This window comes from Mustela erminea, chromosome 18 (assembly GCF_009829155.1).
Source record: "Mustela erminea isolate mMusErm1 chromosome 18, mMusErm1.Pri, whole genome shotgun sequence".
In the NCBI taxonomy this organism is placed as follows: Eukaryota; Metazoa; Chordata; class Mammalia; order Carnivora; family Mustelidae; genus Mustela; species Mustela erminea.
In genome coordinates, this window is record NC_045631.1 from 28477599 (window position 1) to 28495696 (window position 18098).

Consider the following 18098-nt stretch of genomic DNA (forward strand, 5'->3'; position numbering starts at 1 on the left):
TATATACTTTGCTTTTTCTTTCTCCTGCTGAAGCAGGGATCAGGAAATACCGGGCCTTGAAGCTGATGGAGGTCCCGTAAATGGAGTTTCTCCTGCTTCCTCTCTCCTTCGGTCGCCTGGGTGAAATCTGTCTGAGGGCTGAACCTGAAAGGGCTCTCCAGAGCCTGTCATTTGGAACCTTCTACGTTTAGAGGGGAGGGGCTGAGGGTAAAAGCGTGCAGCTTTCAGAAGTAAACAAAGCAACCACCACCCAAGGGTTAGAGGTCTGTTCCTAAGAACAGACATTCCTTCAAAGCCACATCAGAGAACAGCAGGTCTAATTCACTGGCCACCTTGAACTTCAAGAGCCTACCTGGCACTTCTACTAGACTGGGGTAGCCCAAGCTGACACTGCAGTGGATGACTGGGACAGTCGGGGGAAGAGCTGTGCACCGGTGGGAATCTCATGAAAATCAGGCAAACTGGACGGAAAGCACTATGGAAATGTCGGCTTCTCAGCTGCCTCGGACAGCCCTGGGGAGCAGGTTCAGGATAGGGATCCCCACTTCTATCGCCAGCTGCTTCTTCAGATGATGGGCTTTCCAGTGACCAAAGGGTACTAGACACAAGTTGGGTGAGGGCAGAGCATACACCTGTTTGCCACTGTGTTCCCCAATATCTAACACACAAGAGGAGTTCACAAAATGCAGAACAAACCATAGGGTCTAGTGCGGGAGGTTTCACTCTGGGATCTTTTGTTTTGGCAAGGAATAACGTTTCTGACCCCCCATGCGTCTGTTGGGAGAGCGCAAGTTACAGCAGATGCTACTGATGAGACCAGCCCTAAAGGAGAAAAAGGAGTTTCCTGGTCCCCCAAAGATAGATCATGTTCCTTTCGACAATATCAACTGTCCTTTCAAAGACTCAAAGGTGTTAGGGGCCATGGGGGAGGGGAGAGTCAGTGCCACCTGTTCTTGACATCACTGTGGTCTGGAGGGGAGAGAGTTCACGGACTGATGAGATGTTGTTGTTTTTAGAAGCAGCTGGCGGAGCCATCTCCTCCTCTCTTCCTCTCCTCCCCCCTCTGCCCCTGAGTCACAGCCCAGCCACTAGCAATAGGCACGGGAGGGGAGGGAAGCCCAGAGCTACAGTACTCCTTGGCTTGGCAGCCCTGACCCCAGAGACAATACTCTGGGTCACCAGGTCAAACCCTCCCCGAAGGAGCTGACTGAAGGCTTTGGAAACAAAGGTATCAGAGATTCTTTTCCAGCTTTGTTTTTTAAAAAATAATGAAAATGGCTTCTTTCAAAAGAACCTCTGCTCCATGCCCACTAGGAAGCATCACACGGTGAACCAAACTGACCACCGACTCTCTGGCTGTGGCGCCAACGCCCAAGGCTGCCTGGGTTGCTGTTATAGCAGTGAGGTCTCCGACTGCTGGCTCTGGGGGGGCGGAGGAAAAATCACCACCTGACAGACCAGAAGGGAACTGAGCAGGGACAGATTTTCCATTTAAATCCTAAAGCGGCCTCAAGGCTGCTTGTGGGGAAGCTCAACCCCATCACTGTCCAGAGAGTGGAGGCTACTGCGATTATTTCATTATCTCCAGAGACTTGCTGGTCCCTTCAGAATTACAAGGAACCAGAGATCTGATGATCCTGGGTAGCTGAAGGGCAATAGCTGAGACTCAGGGGAAAAAAAGGAGCCAATACACCAGGACAGTTAGGGCGTCAGCATGTTTGCCACTCTGGTTTTGCTCTGAATATATTCATAGGTACAACTACCAACCTTTATGGAGTATTTCCTATCATGTCAGACACTGTGAGAAGTACCATATATTGACGACCTCAAGTAATGTCCTCAAAAATCTTATAGGTATCTAGTATTACTATTATTTCCATTTTCCTAAAAAGGGCATTAAGACACAGAGAGGTGACTCACCTGCGTAACTACTAAATGCAGAAGTCAGGGTTTGAACCCAGGTAGTCTGGCTCTGAGATGCCATTGTTATCTGCTAAACTATGTTGCCGTGTATCATTGGCCGCTGCTCTATCAGAAGCAGGAGATGGGAGAGGTGGACGGACACTCGCCTGAACGACAGTCTGAGCTCATGCCTCCTTTGGAGGGCTGAAGAAAAAAGGAAAGCCAAAAAGAATGGTCTTGGCCAAGATCATACAGCCTTGATGCTTTCATTCTGCCCCAACTGGCCCTCTCCTCCAGGCCTGCCTCTAGCATTTACAAGCATCAGTTACGTGCAAGGCAGTAGGTGGTTTGGCAGAGAGGACGTGGCAAAGTACAGAGTCAAGAGGTTCTCTGGGTTTTGGTTTCCTAATCTGTAAAATGAGGACCTGAGGTAGAAAATCCAGGTTCAAAGGCCCCTCAAGCTCTAACATTCTGTAGTCTTTGACTCCAGGTCATTTAGAATCTTAGTAGGAAGCAAGACAATTATGTACAAAAAGTGCATGTAACCACAGTAACACAAACCATATTATTATAAGACAGTCATTATTAATTGCCAAAATGAACAACCAGGCAGTAAACTTCCCTAGGAGTTCAACAGAGGGAGAAAATCCCATAGTCCAACAAGACGTCCTAGAAAATATTTAAACTATTCTTTAGGAATGAGTAGAAAGTGAATAAAAAGAAAGAAAGGAGAACTCTTCAGTCAAGGAAATGATAGGAAAGAAGATAGGATAGGATTTACCACCACACTACTGAGAGATCAGAAAATGTTTGATGGTGGAAAGCCTGGGTGGCAAGGTGGTTAAGTCTGACTCTTGGTTTCTGCTTGGGTCTCATATCAGGCTCTGTGCTCAGTGCACTCTACTTGGATTCTCTCTTTCTTCCTCTCCTTCTGCCCCTCCCTCTGCTGTGTGTGTGCGTTCACGTGCTCTTTTAAAAAATAAATAAATATGGCGCCTGGGTGGCTCAGTGGGTTAAGCCTCTGCCTTCATCTCAGGTCATGATCCCCGGGTCCTGGGATTGAGCGCCGCATCGGGCTCTCTGTTCAGCGGGGAGCCTGCTTCCCACTCTCTCTCTGCCTGCCTTTCTGCCAACTTATGATCTCTGTCAAATAAATAAATAAAATCTTAAAAAATAAATAAATCTTAAAAAAAAGAAAATAGTTGATGCCAAAAGGAGCTACCTAGATATGACTGTCACAGCTTCTTGGTAACCTATAACCTCAGGCAAGTCACTTAATTCCCACCTTGAAGGATCTTATAAAGTTAAGTGATGGAGTAAAAAGGAATCCCTACCACACAGATGCTCAAGAAACAGTAGGCAGCAACGTACATTTCTCATCCTGTGTTTTTTCAGGTTGGTACCCAACCACATCTGCAAACATTCTCCTGCCCTCCACAGTGAGCCTCACATTCCCATGCATCCTGAAGTTAACAGGCTAAGTACAGGAATCATGGTGACGTCATCTCCCTATCCCTGGCACCTGGCACAGAGCCTGGTATGTTGTTTGAAATAAAGAGTATTATTGAACTGAACTATCAGAATATGACGCTGGATTCTGTTCAGGCCCCCAAAACAAAAGAGCCAGACTAGCAATGGCACAGCTTTACCATCCCAGAGACAGGCCGAGTGCCAGTGCTCAAATAAAAACGTAGGGGGAGGGTCCTGCACCTAGTACATGTTTCCCAGAGAAGACACTCTGTTGAAAAGCATGTCTTTGGATTTTGAGTAAGTACACAAGCTTGCAATCATCAGCATCCTTACTGAATGCCAAAACACTAATGTATAAACCAATCTTATGATTGGAACCTTACAGGCATCTGCAAACCACAGAGTTAATTTTCAGGGTACGCCTCATAGCTCAAGTCAACATTTCCTTTTGGTATTTAAAGCAACCACATAGAAAGGATCGCATTTGAGCAGATTCATGTTCCAGCTGCCTGCAGTCTGCAGCAAAAAACACAGATGATTCACCAGACTTGGTCCCTAGCAGCTCCTCTGATAATAAATGGGTGAGCAATTCTACTTGTGCCTACATCATTCATTTCCACAGGGAGCAGGCACGACTATGGGATAGGTCGGCCTCCCATCCAAAGACTGTGACCTCCTGAGCTCAACTGTTCTTATTCATAATTACAAATGACAGGAATTTTTTTAAAGCCCTATAATGCCTGTATTTCTTCCTCAAGTAATGCTCAACGAATCTTCGCTGAACCACGACCATGTGCCCCCCAAACACCTACAAGCCACCGCGACACGCACACACTGACTGGTTCCTCCATCTCCAGTCTCTCTCCAGCAGTTTGCCGACCACACCATGACAACATCTGCCATCTCACAGCAAAGCTCTCTGGTGGTGGCATTATGTGCTCAGAAATTTCAGCCGTACCCAACTGCCAGCCGGAGAACGTCAGGACTTCTATTCTTCCAACAATCTGGCTTCTTCCAACAATCTGGCTTCAACCTACTCCTTCGATCTGTTTTCACACAGCTCCTCAGTATCTAACCTAAAAGAATGGGCCGTTCCCCACATGCTTCCTGCCTTCACTTCGTTATTCCTGCTGTTCTTTTTACCGGCCCCTCCCCATCTATTTCCACGTGTCTCCGTTCTTGTTCCCAGGCACATCTCAAAGTCACTTCTACCAAGTCCTCCCAGAGTTTCACAACTTCTAGACAGATGAATCTTAAGGTTTTGATCAACCTTTCGAGAACCCGAAGGCAGCTATGGAACCCTTCCATGAAAAGCAGACTACACACAGAATTAAAAACATGTAATTTCAAGGATCCCTTGAAGCCAGTCCATGGACCCCCAGTTAAGATCCTCTAGGTCTGTCTCTCCAGTTTATAGTACTAATAGTCATTCACTCGTATACTCACTGAAAATCTACAGCAGTCTTTCGGAGCTGTGCGGAGTGCTAGAGAAACAAAGATGGTATCACAATTATCTCCTCAAGCAGTTCACAAGCTAATGGAGACATGCACTGTTACACTGTGATAACTGCTCTAAGATAAACATAAGGTGAAACACAAACTTCAAGAAGAGATGACTTATGAACCTATTATCTCCCAGCTAGAGTCCAAGTTCTTTGAGGGTAATATTCTAATACCTCCTAGAGTGATATACACACACACACACACACACACACACACACACACACACACACGAGTACATATTTAGTATATGTGCAATGACAGAACAGAGCCAATGAAACAAAACAAGTCTAGGCACAGTGCCCACTGCCATTACCCACACATGCCAGAGGCCTCAGAGATTCAGTTAAGGTGGTCGCATGTTCGAACTATCATGCTATACTAATTATCCCAGCCTAATTTATGGCTTATCTCATCCTGAAGCAATTCAATCTCTATCCCCATGGAGAGAAGATAGCGTAAGATATTACATCTTAGGAGCTCCAAATGGTTTCTTTTCACCAAGGAACACAGTCATCTAACCATATCCTTTTGGTTTGCAGATTTTCTGTATAGATTTGGTTCACCTGTCACCCCTTCCCGAGGGACCAACAGATAACCCTTTTGCCCTCCTCCAGAAATAACACTTCATTAGAAGATCAGGGCTTTGGGGGCTCCTGGGTGGCTCAGTGGGTTAAAGCCTCTGCCTTTCGCGCAGGCCATGATCTCAGAGTCCTGGGATTGAGTCCCACATTGGGCTCTCTGCTCTGAGGGGAGCCTGTTTTCTCCTCTCTCTGCCTGCTTCTCTGCCTACTTGTGATCTCTGTCAAATAAAAAAAAATAAATAATTTTTAAAAAAGAAGATCAGGGCTTTCAAAGGTCAGATACTTGGGAAAAAGAAGTCAGTAATTTTAGGTTTGATATGTTTGTTTGTTTGTTTGTTTACAAAAGCTAGATTGATTGAATATAAGGGCACGTGGGTGGATCAGTCAGTTAAGTGTCCAGACTCTTGATCTCAGCTCAGGTCTTGCTCGCAGGGTCCGGAGTTCAAGCCCCATGTTGGGGCTTTAAAAACAACAACAACAAAAACAGTGACTGAATGCGTTAATGGGGCTTACTGGCTTACTTTGGAACTCTTTCATAATTTATCACTTTTGCCTTTGCTATACCTCAGAAATGCAGAAATGCTCTGTAGGAAACCAACAAACATTCAATGACGTTTTACAAACATTGCAAAAGCAGCAAAGGTGCCCACTGTGGTGTGGGTCCTACCAGCATAGGTGTTCTCAATGTCATTTTTCTTAAAACCCATCAGTCACTCTGGTACAATCATAGGTCCTACTATTTTAGTATATGTGCTGCCGAAGCGAGCACAGGTCCTACTATTTTAGAAACAAAATTTTCACTTTTTTATGATAAAGATAATTATAGGTTTATATACAATCTAGTTTTTCTTCCTTCTAGGACTTCAAAAGAAATACTAATTTTATTGAATTATAGTTTTTGTAAAAATCATTGTCACATATCCACTGAATACCAAAAACCTCTTAATTCATAAAATTAGAATTCAACTTTATTTTGCCAAGTCAGGAAAGCTCAGGACGATCTTCAAGAGCCACATCTTCTCGTTCATAGTCTCCGTGAATTATTCTGCTTAATGTGACACGCCCATCATCAATGCGGCTACATACAATCCAAACCTCACTGTAACATTTTCAAGACACTTAGAGAAGAAGTAATGAGTGGCTTTTTAGAAATTCTATTCCTGTATTTATTTTTTGCATCAATTTTCCAGGATATTTATTATACATTAAAGACAAGCTGGTGGATGGTGTGAATTAAGAGAAATGCACCCCCAGTAAGTAGACTGGAGAGGACAGAACAGGTCTCTGTACCTCCATACCAGCACCCCTCCATGTCCACTACCTTCAAGCCACTATGTTAGGGGTACAAGTCTTTTTGAGAATCACTGATGTGGAGCACTAGTGCTCGGAAGCCGGGGGTGGCAGAGGGTGCCTGGGTAGCTCAGTCATTAAGCAGCTGCCTTTGGCTTGGGTCATGATCCCACAGCCCTGGAACTGAGTCCCACACTGGGCTCTCCGCTGGGTGGGGATCCTGTTTCTCCCTCTCCCTCTCCCCCTCCTCCAGCTTGTGCACTCTCTCACTCACCCGCTCACTCTGTCTCTCAAATAAATAAATAAATAAAATCTTAGAAGCAGCAGCAGCAGCAGCCTCAGAGTGGGAAATGGCAGGCAGAGGGGGCCTCTCGGTAGCCAAGAGACCAATACGCAGCTTCAGAACATCTTCCTCCTTGCTACTTCTCTCAGAGCAATGCTCCATCTTACATCTATCTAGGCAGGCAGGGAAAACCAAAATGCTACTACTGTAAGCCCAATGGAGCCCAACAGGGAATGAAAAAGAACCAGCCTCCTAAAAGCTCCCAGCCTCAGAAGGAGGCCCAGTGGTTGAAAACAGCCAAAGCCCCTCCCACAGAGCACAACCGAGGGGTTTGCGATGGAAAGGTCTGGCTCTGAGGCCGTGGTACCTCAGGCCAGTCGCTGAGCTGCCCATGGCCTATTTTCTCATGAAGAGAGGCTGGGCTAAATGACCTGCAATTCTGGGAATTTTGTATTTGTCACCAGGAGATAATCTGACCCGAAGATCTGACATAGTGATAATTTACATAGCTCTGGATGGTGAAGAAAAGATTTCGGCCTTCCCCCTGGACTGGGCACCCACTCCAGAGCCTCGCACAACACCATCCCTCCAGGGCCCCAGAACACTAGAGCAAATTGTGTCTTGGAATGAGGCCACCATCCCCAAAGTGAGTTCATGAGAGATTAATCCAATTCACCATTCCCCAACAGCCTATTTCCACAATGCCATCAAAGGGTGATGGGTCAGCAGCAGGGAGGCAAAGGAAGGCTTACAGACAGAAAATTGTCACGGAAAAGCTTTGTGAAGATCCAGTTTTTCATGACAGCTAGTTTCCACTGAAATGAGCAATAGATTGTTCTCGCTTGGGGCAACTAGTTGTTCCAATTGAAACTATTATTATTTTATAACCAAAGTATATTTTTATAATGGGGCTTGCACCATTAAGCGAGAAACAACAATGTGAGCAATTCCTCGTGCCAACTTCCAGTACCTCCGCATGCAAACACTCCAGCATTGAGACCACAACACCCCCTAAGAAAGAAAATGCAGGATGTCTCAGCACATTCCCTAGATAGCTCTGTCATCAATTCAAAGAGGCCCCCTACCCCCATCCTACAGAGAAAATGCCCTATTACCTTTGAGCAGACACACACAACTTTGCTTCTATGGCCTTTTGAGAAATCCAACTCCTGGACTCCAAGTTCTGAAGTCAAACTATCTTGGCTAGACTAAATTTGCTTGGTATCAGGCAAGAATAATCCCTCTATCACCCCCAAACCGCCTTTGAACAGCAAAACCAAAAGAAGCAAAGGGACTTTCTATTTGTATAGGAGCTTTGTGATATGCCAACCACCCACACACACCCATGATCTCATCCAGTCTCGTAACAACCCAGTGAGGTAACCCTCCTCACCCTACCTTCAAATAAGGTATGCCTACCTCACAGGACAGCACACAGTGAGCATACATTAAGTGCCAGCTACTAGGCATTACTCACAGCAGCAAATATTACTTTACTCATCTTATTAGTGAGAGGCTGAGACTTGGAGTTTGGACAGTTGATTCCAGGGATTGAAGCCCCTGGGGGTTTACAGCAAGCTGGGAAAGGCAGAAAGGCTGGTGGCGGATTCTTTCCGCCACATCGGTAGAGACCCTAATTGTTCAAAACATTACAACTACACATTTCCATGGGAGTCCCAAGTCCCAATCCTGTACCCAGTTCTCTACCAGCCACATACTCAGAGCTTTAGTTCTCTGGACCTTTGTGTTGCCTTCTCCATAATGAAGTCAGACCCCCACCACCACCTTTTTTTTTTTAAACCAAACAAGGGAATGTCAGGCTTCCAGATGAAAGGCTCTATCACAAGGACAAAGTATCATTTAATTACACTGCTGCTCCAGTTATCTGCTTCTCAGCTCCTAACTCCCACTGGGCAGACTGTGAAACCGCATAGGAGATTATGTCAAGAGGGGAGAACAGGAGAAACATTCTCTCCCTGAACTTTCTTAAATGGAAGAGAGAAGCAAAATGAAAAGAAAGGCCCATTTTCCAAGGAGGGGGCTGGAGGAATGATGCTTCCATTAAGCGGACCTGCCTAAGAATCTATAGATTATTTAACGCCGGGGGTGGCTGTGGAGTGAAATAAAGGAATCTTTGTGCAGCGCCGGCCACAGTGCCCTCATTCCCTCCCCACAGCCAGCCATTTAACCCAACTCTTTAAATCATCAAGCTCTAATGCACCCCATCTGTGCACTGGTTGTAGCCCATGAAACTGAAGCCTGTGCTGACTTTGGCCTGGACTTGTGAATGAGCCTTTCTGCCCCAAAATGGGCAGGGAGGAGACCAAGAGGCCAAGAAAGACTTTTCTGCTCATCACTTGTCTTCTCCCAAGGCTCACGCCCCACCCGGATCTATTTGATCATTTCGTGAGCTCTTGGCCATGGGTCAGCTTCCCGACCAGGAAGATACAAAACTAGGAGATGTGGTCTCGGGTCAAAGAGGATGTAGAAAAGCTCCTGGGAGAGAGGAAAGAGGTGAAGGAAAAGGGCTGCTGTTGGCTGAGGCACATATGCCTGAAATACCCCCATCTGCATATTCAGGGATGTTGGTGAGTTCCAAGTGGTTGGAACATAAAGCAAGGAACTGGCAAGAAACCTCACTCAAAAAGGCCAGACTGTCCAAGGCCCTGAATACCAGGCTTCAAACATCAATGCTGAAAGACCACGACCATCTCCACATGTTCCCTCTGTCTGTCTTACAAGACCCAGCTCAATACCACCTCTTCCAGAAGCCCATCTGGATTGAACACACTCAAAGAAACTGCTTTCTCCTCTTTGAGCCTCCAATTTGCATTCTTGGACAGCCTCTCTGAGTCTCAACTTCTCCATCCAGAAAATATGATTAACATCACCTACCTTAAAGTCTTCTTATGAGGGTTAAGTGAGATAACATTTATAAAGTGTCAAGTAGCAGTTTTTAGGACCTAGAAGGTGCTAGGATCCATTTTATTGTTACCTCAATTTCTTATGACACATATGCACTTCTTCCTGGTATTAAAAAGATGTCTTGGCTTCCAAATTTCTCTGGAGATTTTGAGAAACAGGACAGCTCACATTTTCCCTCCAAGTTTGCAAGCCCCCTTCCAAAGCAAAGGGGACAGACTCCTCTCTTCCCTCACTGACACTGCCTCCCCACATCCAAAATTCCAGACTTGAGGGTTTCCCAAAAGATTCAAGAGGAATCTGAGACAAGGTGAGTCTGCTGATAGAGAAAGCTACAGGCTGGCTGGAACATAAATGGCATAAAGGAGAATTAGCAGAAGCCTAGGGAAGTGAAAGTAGGCCAGAGGCCAAGACTCTGAGGGCTCCAGGGTTCAAGCTCTGTGGTAACCGTAGACCTTGGGACAGGCCTAGAAGGACTTCTGTCCTCAGACCTGATTTGAGAAGCCCCACAGCCACAGACATGGTTGTTCAAGCTGCCTCCTTCACTTCCTGTCAAATCAGCCAGGTGGACTGTACTGTTCTAGAACTACTGATCCTTCATCCCTCTGTGGCTGGAGGCAGGAAAAGCAATGCCACCTTTACTAACAGATCAAGAACACTATTTTTTTTTTTTTAATGGAGTCTGGATATGTAGAAAGGTTGGTTTAGTTTTTTTAATCTTAATGGCATGAGTCCATGTTCTGAGAAAGGGTGCTCTTTAAGGGGAAGAGGTCCCCATGATCTTTCTCCTTTTCATGCATCCTAGTTAAAATCCATTTCTCCCCCATGGGAATTCAGAGCTAGGAGAGAGGGAACTCCCCTGAAAATGCTGCCTGAAGGAGCCAGTTCCTGGATTGCACAACTGGGATATTGGGTTTATTGGTTAACAATCCCCCAACCCAATTTTAGGAAGCAGCTGCTAAAGTGTTTCAGGAAAAATAAGGTTCCGTTCTTTCTTCTGATTATGATCAAGTGTCTCTCCATATTTTACCTCATGCAAAAGCCCTAAAGATCCCCGAGGCCAGTGAGTGGGTCAGCTCTTTACTAAGCCACTTTTGGTCCTCCCCAAAGGCCACCCGTTTTAGTAGCTCAGCAGTGTTATAACCTTCCCAGGGAGCTTGGAAGGCAATATCCTCTCATCTCAGCTAAGAAGCTCCTCCTACGAGGTATCCTGCCCTGACCACCTTTCCTGGACTTCTCTTTCCAGGCAAGCAACACTCTACATGGCGTTCACCCACCAACTTGAGCTAAGCCAGCCAAGCGAGAGGTTCCAATCACTGCTCAGCCCCTACCCCTCCGGCCTGCAAGCTACCAGCCCCCCAGCCTCCAACAGGGATCACATCTAACTTTCAAAATTACAAATTAAACTAGTACATCCTCCCTCCAACTCAGAGTTATCTCTCAGCTGAGTGAGACAGCCACACACGTTAGCCCTCTCTGTGCAAAAGACAGAGTACAAGGATCTCGGGCTCTTCGGGAGAGCTCGTAAGCCTATGCAACCTTATGAGCCAGAAGTGCCCCCAACCCAGAGGAGAGCAAGGAAGGCCTACAGGGCAATGTACCTTGGAAATGAGTTCATCATGATTGGCCAAGTGGGCTCTGCAGTGAATGCAGCTGTAGGTCCGGTGGCAGGAGGGCAGATATGCCTGGAAAGTCTTGGATCTTGTCATCTTCACCATTGGCGCCGCTGAGCGTGGGGTGAACTCTGGAGTGGCCCACGAGGCACTCCCACAGGATGGATCGCACGGGAAACACCGGAAGACACAGGTAAAGGCCGTGGTTTGGCAGGGGGTGGGTGTGGGGCAGGCTCCACACACTGGTGATGTCTTCAGAGGAAGGACCCTCAAGCAGAGGTCGAGGGCTGGTTCTCAGCAGCCTGCAATGCCAAGATAAGGGGAATACCATGAGCTGATGGAACAGGGCTTCCTGCAAAGCAAGTCAAGTCCAACTGCCACCCGAGAGAGGGCAACATTTACAGGAAGAAATGACTGCTTCTCTGTTTCTTACCATCATTGTCAAGACATCCAATTATGAGAAAGGAACTACTGGGGATCTCAGTGCTGCTGCTTGTCCAGAGTTGGAGGTTCAGTATCAACCCAGGGTTCTTCTCAGCTCACCCAAGGTATCCTCCACCAACATTCAGACACTGGCATGATCACCATTCTTAGGGAACCACAGAAGAGGCCAGGATTAAGGATGTGCCACCTGTAGCTCCAAGGAGAGGACTCTTAAGTGGCCTCCTCTTCTGAGCCAACCAAGATAAAGGCTAAATGAAAAGGAAAAGTTTAACCTCTACAAAGTCACTGGATCAACAGTCATGTAATATTTCTCATCCACCTCCAGATACCAGTAGTCTTCCACTATTTAAAACCACCACCTAGCAGATACCTGGGTGACTCATTCAGTTAAGCAGCTGCCTTCAGCTCAGGTCATGATCCCGGGGTCCTGGGATCAAGCCCTGCACTGGGCTGCCTGCTCAGTGGGGAGTCCACTTCTACCTCTGCCCCGTTCTCTCTCTCTTGCACGCACGCACACACATGCACTCTCTATCAAATAAAATCTTAAACAAACAACAACAACAACAAAACCCCCACCATTTACAGAGATAACAAACCCCACGCCACCCTCTGCTTGGGACTAAGCAAGATACAAAGGATCAAACTCCCAAGCAATAGGGTTCCTCATGGCTAGCCAGCTCTTTTAGGCAAAATGATTTCCTTTGCTATACCTTGCCCAGAAATAGATGCTCAGTACTTTTTTGTCTGAAAAGCAAGCAAGCAAATGAATGAAACAAATGACATAATCAGACTCCTGCATCTAGAATTCACAATGACAGTGAATTTTACCAGAATTTCTCTTCAACCCTCAAAGTTTCCATTAGTCATCCCACAGCACCAAACATCTCTCCTGCCATTGCCTCAGCAATTCTATTCTACTGGGAACCAAGGACACTGAGAAAGTGGGTGGTTTCCGGGCTATGTCCAAGTAAAGGTCTGAGGGGAAAGTCCCAAGGTCCAATGCACACTGTGCCTCTCAGGCTCCCCTCCCCGAAGCTTCTGGACCTGCCTATTCCTTGGGCTTCCCTGAAAGGGGTGGTGTTCCCACTTGCCTACCTCCCAGGGGAGGCACAGCGTTAATTAATGCCTGCACCACGCTTTGAAGATAAAATTATTTAGAGAGACGGGGGAGGAAGACAAACAAAATCAGATCTTCTTTGCGGGATTATGTCTGGGATCCATCTGGATGTTTAGAGAAAGCTGCAAATCATAGTTCTCTTTTTCCTCTAAACCTTACTAACTAAATCTTCCCAAAGGGCTGATGTCCTCCTCCCTGACATCCTTCCCACCACAGCAGCCACTGGAGTCACTACACCCCTGGGACTCTGTACATCTTCCTGAGGGGCCAGTAGCACTGCCCAGCACCAGGCTGAAGGAAAACAGCGGTCACTACTCTCACCCCGCATTTCCCTTGTGCAGTCCTGAGCCACGCAGGGCTGCCCATTCAGGGTGACCAATTACACATGAAGACGCCCAACTGCTGAAGGAAATCAGACCTACAAGGACCCAGGCATAGTGTCTTCCCTGCTTGGTCCACCCACCACTATTTTTAAAGATGTGAAATCAGGTGACACTGAACATTATAGAAATACTTGGATACATAGTCTTGGGAGACTATGGAGGGGAGGATGGGTTTCCCCGGCATTGGAGTTAGGACTGGCCAGAAGAGGAGGAAGGCAAGACACATGACCCCTTGGATCTAGAGCCCCTCTCTCTCATCCTGGACATCCTCTGATAGTAGGTAAGGTAAAGCGTGGTCAAAACTAAGCCCATGGTAGCTCAATCGTGTTGGGTGTTGAGGCTGTTGAGTTGTTACAGGCGGTAGAAAGAGACAAGTACCCTGTCTGAGATTTCCTGAAATATCCTTGAACTTTCCAAGAGCCGCTGTTTCACTCTCAGAAAGGGCAGTATCTCCAGGAAAGGAAGGGGTGGTAGGTCAGGGTAAGAAACAGGAAAAAACAGGCAGGGAAACAAGCTGGAGGCTTGCCCCAGGCCAGCTTCTGAGTCCAGAGCCCTCACTGCCCAGTGGGGAGCACTCGGAGCAGGGGTCCCATCCGTGTTATAAAAACAAAGAAGGAAGAAAAGGAAACCATGAGCCCTGGCTGCCAGTCTGGGTTTACAGAGCAGCCACAGAGTCTGTTTTCTTATACATGCAGACAGCTTCTAAATTATGCATTTCCCCAGAGTAGAATTATTTCTTTTCTCACTTCTCTTCTGTAGGAAAAAAAAAAAAAAAAAAAAGTTTGCAGGCAGGGGTTTATGGTTATGCTCAGCTTCAAATCTGAATTCCAAAATTTGTTCAAAGCTACCTTCTGAAGAATAAACATTGATGGTCCGTACTATACATACATACTGTACATACAAACCCACACCATAGCTCTGAACTTAGAAGACAAGAAGTGACCCCGTAAGCAACGTCCCAGGCTGCTTGGTGCTGGAGAAACCTCAGAGTGCCTAGCCAGCCAGCACGGGACTCTGCTGTCACTCTGCTCCCTACCCTCTCTCACAGGAATTCATAGGCATCCAAAATAGGACTCCTTCCCTGAGAAGGAAGGAAGGAAAAAGTGGCTTGTTGAAATGCGCATCTTGTTCCAGCACGCTGGGGCAAGCTGGAAGCTATGAGAGGAAGTCAGGAGAAAGCAAGCTGAAGCCTAATCAAGAGAGGGTTCTTGTGCCTGAGAAGAAAGAGAGCAGGCTGTCACAAGAAAGAGGTGACAGCGAGGTCCCCAAAATAATCGCCTATTACTGTCTTCTTTCCTAAGGGAAAATTTTAAAAGCTGCTTCTTTGAGGCAACTGTTAGGAAGGAAAGTAAAATAGATGGATTTATTTATTTTTTTTAAAAGATTTTTATTTATTATTTATTGAGAGAGAGAGAAAAAAAAAGAGAGTGAGAGAGCATGAGCAGGGTGAGGGACAAGTAGGCTCCCTGCTGAGCAGACCCTGAGATCATGACCTGAGCCCTGAAGTCAGATGCTTAATCAACTGAGTCACCCAGATGCCCCTGAGTTTTTTTCTTTGTAGGAAGAAATGACTGGTATGGGGCTTTAGAACTCACCACATTCTGATTTTTGGACTTTGGTACTTATAATGGCGCCACAGGCTCCATGGGGCTCCATGAGTCCAACTCATGGAGTCCAACATACTGTGGAGTCCAAATTGATTTCCAACAATCGTCAAATGAGCTCGATGTTTAAAAGCCTCAGGGCACATGTACAAATTAAACACCATTTTAAGTGAAGCAATAATCCATCACAGTGGAAATTAAAAGGAAGATTTGCTACCATCCCCAGCTGGCTCCTGCTGATCAGCATGGAAAGAAAAGATGTGAACTATTATGATTAAAAACAAACGCCTCAGATACTGCACCCGGAGAGCCAAAAGCACAGGCAGCACACAGCGAACCTGGCCGTCTCACCTGACAGGCCTCTTCCACAGGGAGCCACCAAGGCAGCTGGAACTCAAAACAGAAATGTCTGTGTGGCCCAAGGATGGAGGGGTAGGAGTACAGATACTCCAGGTAAGCCACGAAGGAACTGGATGGACGAGGATGTGACACAAGGGGCCACAGAAACTGAGAAGATGGGGGAAGGGGGCGCCTGGGGGGCTCAGTCATTTAGCATCTGCCTTCTGCTCAGGTCATGATCCCAAGGTCTTGGGGCATTGCGCTCCCCTCTGGGCGGGAAGCCTACTTCTCCCTCTCTCTCTCTGCCTGCTGCTCCCCCCGACTTGTGCTTGCTTGCTCTGTCTCTGTCAAATAAGTAAAAAATCTTAAATAAATAAATAAACAAATAAATAAAGCAATGGCCTGGTGAGGAGAGATAGGAAGGATACCTCAGGCTGAGGTCACAGCATCAGCAAGACCGTGCAAGTGTGTGTAAAGCGTAGTGTCTTAGACGGAACTTTTAAAGAATTTGGTTGCTTGGGACGCCTGGGTGGCTCAGTGGGTTAAGCCACTGCCTTCGGCTCAGGTCATGATCTCAGGGTTTTGGGATCGAGTCCCGCATCCGGCTCTCTGCTCAGCAGGGAGCCTGCTTCCCTCTCTCTCTCTCTGCCTGCCTCTCCAGCTACTTGTGATTTCTCTCTGTCAAATAAATAAATAAAATATTAAAAAAAAAAAAAAAAAGAATTTGGTTGCTAAACTGGAGCACTTAGGACAGTCCCTGACACAAGGCAGACCCTTAACGTCATCTTAAAAAATCGGAGTGCAGAGTATGAGAGGGCAGAGAAGAGTGTGAAGCAATGCGCGGGTGCCGACGGCAGCTGGCTGTCAGTGGTAAGACGCCTGGAACCTGACTGTGCACTTCCTACCTGCCAGGTGCCCGTGCAGAGTATTAGCTTAGTTAGTCCTCACAGAGCCTTCGGAGGTTGCTATTATTATTATTCTTTTCTTATGAGGAAAGTATGGTCTGGAGAAGTTAAATCAAACTGCCCCAAGTTACACAGCTTGTGTAGGATAAAACTGAGATCTGAAATCCCTGATCAAGGTTCTAGATCCCATCTTCTAAACCACTACCCTATATTGCCTTTCTGAAGGCCATGACAGTGGTCATGGTCAAATCCACTTTTTATACTGGCTGAAATGCAGAAGGTGGATTTCAGGGGAAAAAGAGATACAGAGACCTTCTAGGGTTGTGTAAATCAGAGATGCTATGTTCTTGGTATTCCCTTAGGGCCCGTGGGAGCATGGCCACTGAGGAAGCCACCTCTTAGAAGGACCTCAACAGCGATTAGGGTAACACTCCAATGGCTCCTCCAATGTCATCACCTGCTTGTCTTTCCTTGAGAAATCTAAGTTTGGAGAAACATCACCCCAACAGGACCATCTCCTGTGGTGCCCGAGGACAAGCTAGAGTGTCCTCACAGAAGTCGCAATGTAACTCTCGGGTCTCCTTTTTCTTTTTCTTCTTTTTTTTTTTTAAGATTTTATTTATTTATTTGACAGAGAGAGATCACAAGTAGGCAGAGAGAGGGGGAAGCAGGCTCCCTGCTGAGCAGAAAGCCCGATGTGGGGCTTGATCCCAGGACCCTGAGATCATGACCTGAGCCCAAGGCAGAGCCACCCAGGCACCCCCCTTTTTCTTCTTTTTTTTTTAAGCAGCAGCATTTTTTTTAATTGACCAGTAAGAGTAATAATAGTTTTAATTGTGGTGTGTATTGCGTGCCAACACTGTGTATGCTCAGATCAGTTGGGGAAGCTAAGGGTCCAGTGGCTGAATAACTTGCCAAAAGTCACTGAGCTAGAAAGGAGCAGAAGTGGTTTGTGATTCCACACCCTACTTCTTTTCCCAGCAGTCTTTGCCCACCCTCCACCAAACACCCAACAAAAACAATGGGATGGTCTTCTCCTGTGGCTGGAGGTATTACTTCTTTTATTTTCAAAAATATTTATTTGACAGAGAGAGAGAAGAGCACAAGCAGGGGGAGTGGCAGGCAGAGGGAGAAGCAGGAGGCTCCCCAGTGATCAGGGAGCCGAGCCCAATATGGGGCTTGATCCCAGGACCCCAGGATCATGACCTGAGCCATCCAGGCGCCCCTCACCAGGCCCTTTAACTTGTCCATTAAGACTCAGCTCAGGGGGGTGCTTTCAGTTCAGATCATGATCCGAGCGTCTGCTTTCGGCTCAGATCATGATCCTGGGGTCCTGGGATCGAATCCTGCTTCGGTCTCCCTGCTCGGAGGGAGTCTGCTTCTCCCTCGCTCTCTCCCCTGCCCCCTGCTCATGCTCTCAAATAAATAGAATTTTTTAATAAAAGTCTTAAGGGGGAAAAAACAAAACACCACTCACCTCCACATGGGGTTTATTGGTCCTTCCACTGGGCTCACCTCTACTGAAACACTTACTATATCAAAACTAAAATTATCCTTTTCTGCCTCTGTGTCCTCTACTAGGGGTAAGCTCCAAGAGTAGGGACCACATTCTTGTACTCCCTGGACTCCGCAGCACACAGTAGCAGCCATTATTGAACTAAACTCCCTCTGTGTCCCATTCGGCTTCTGACTAGACCAGTCCACCCAGTCTACCATGTAGGTAGCAGACATGATTGAGGCCC

At 46.7% G+C, this 18098-nt stretch overlaps 1 protein-coding gene across 3 annotated transcripts in view; it reads right to left on the minus strand.

The window, feature by feature from the left end:
• The window catches only part of YPEL2 (yippee like 2), a 63718-nt gene that overhangs the window by 31093 nt on the left and 14527 nt on the right, over positions 1-18098 (minus strand). For 2 of the 3 annotated variants that reach the window (XM_032323044.1, XM_032323046.1), the window contains exon 2: positions 11553-11866. In XM_032323044.1, coding sequence (XP_032178935.1) covers positions 11553-11669 — 117 coding nt within the window. In that variant the 5' untranslated portion in view covers positions 11670-11866. Of the gene's footprint in view, positions 1-11552; positions 11867-11997; positions 12433-18098 lie in introns of those variants that run through there. The other variant, XM_032323045.1, reaches the window with a different exon arrangement.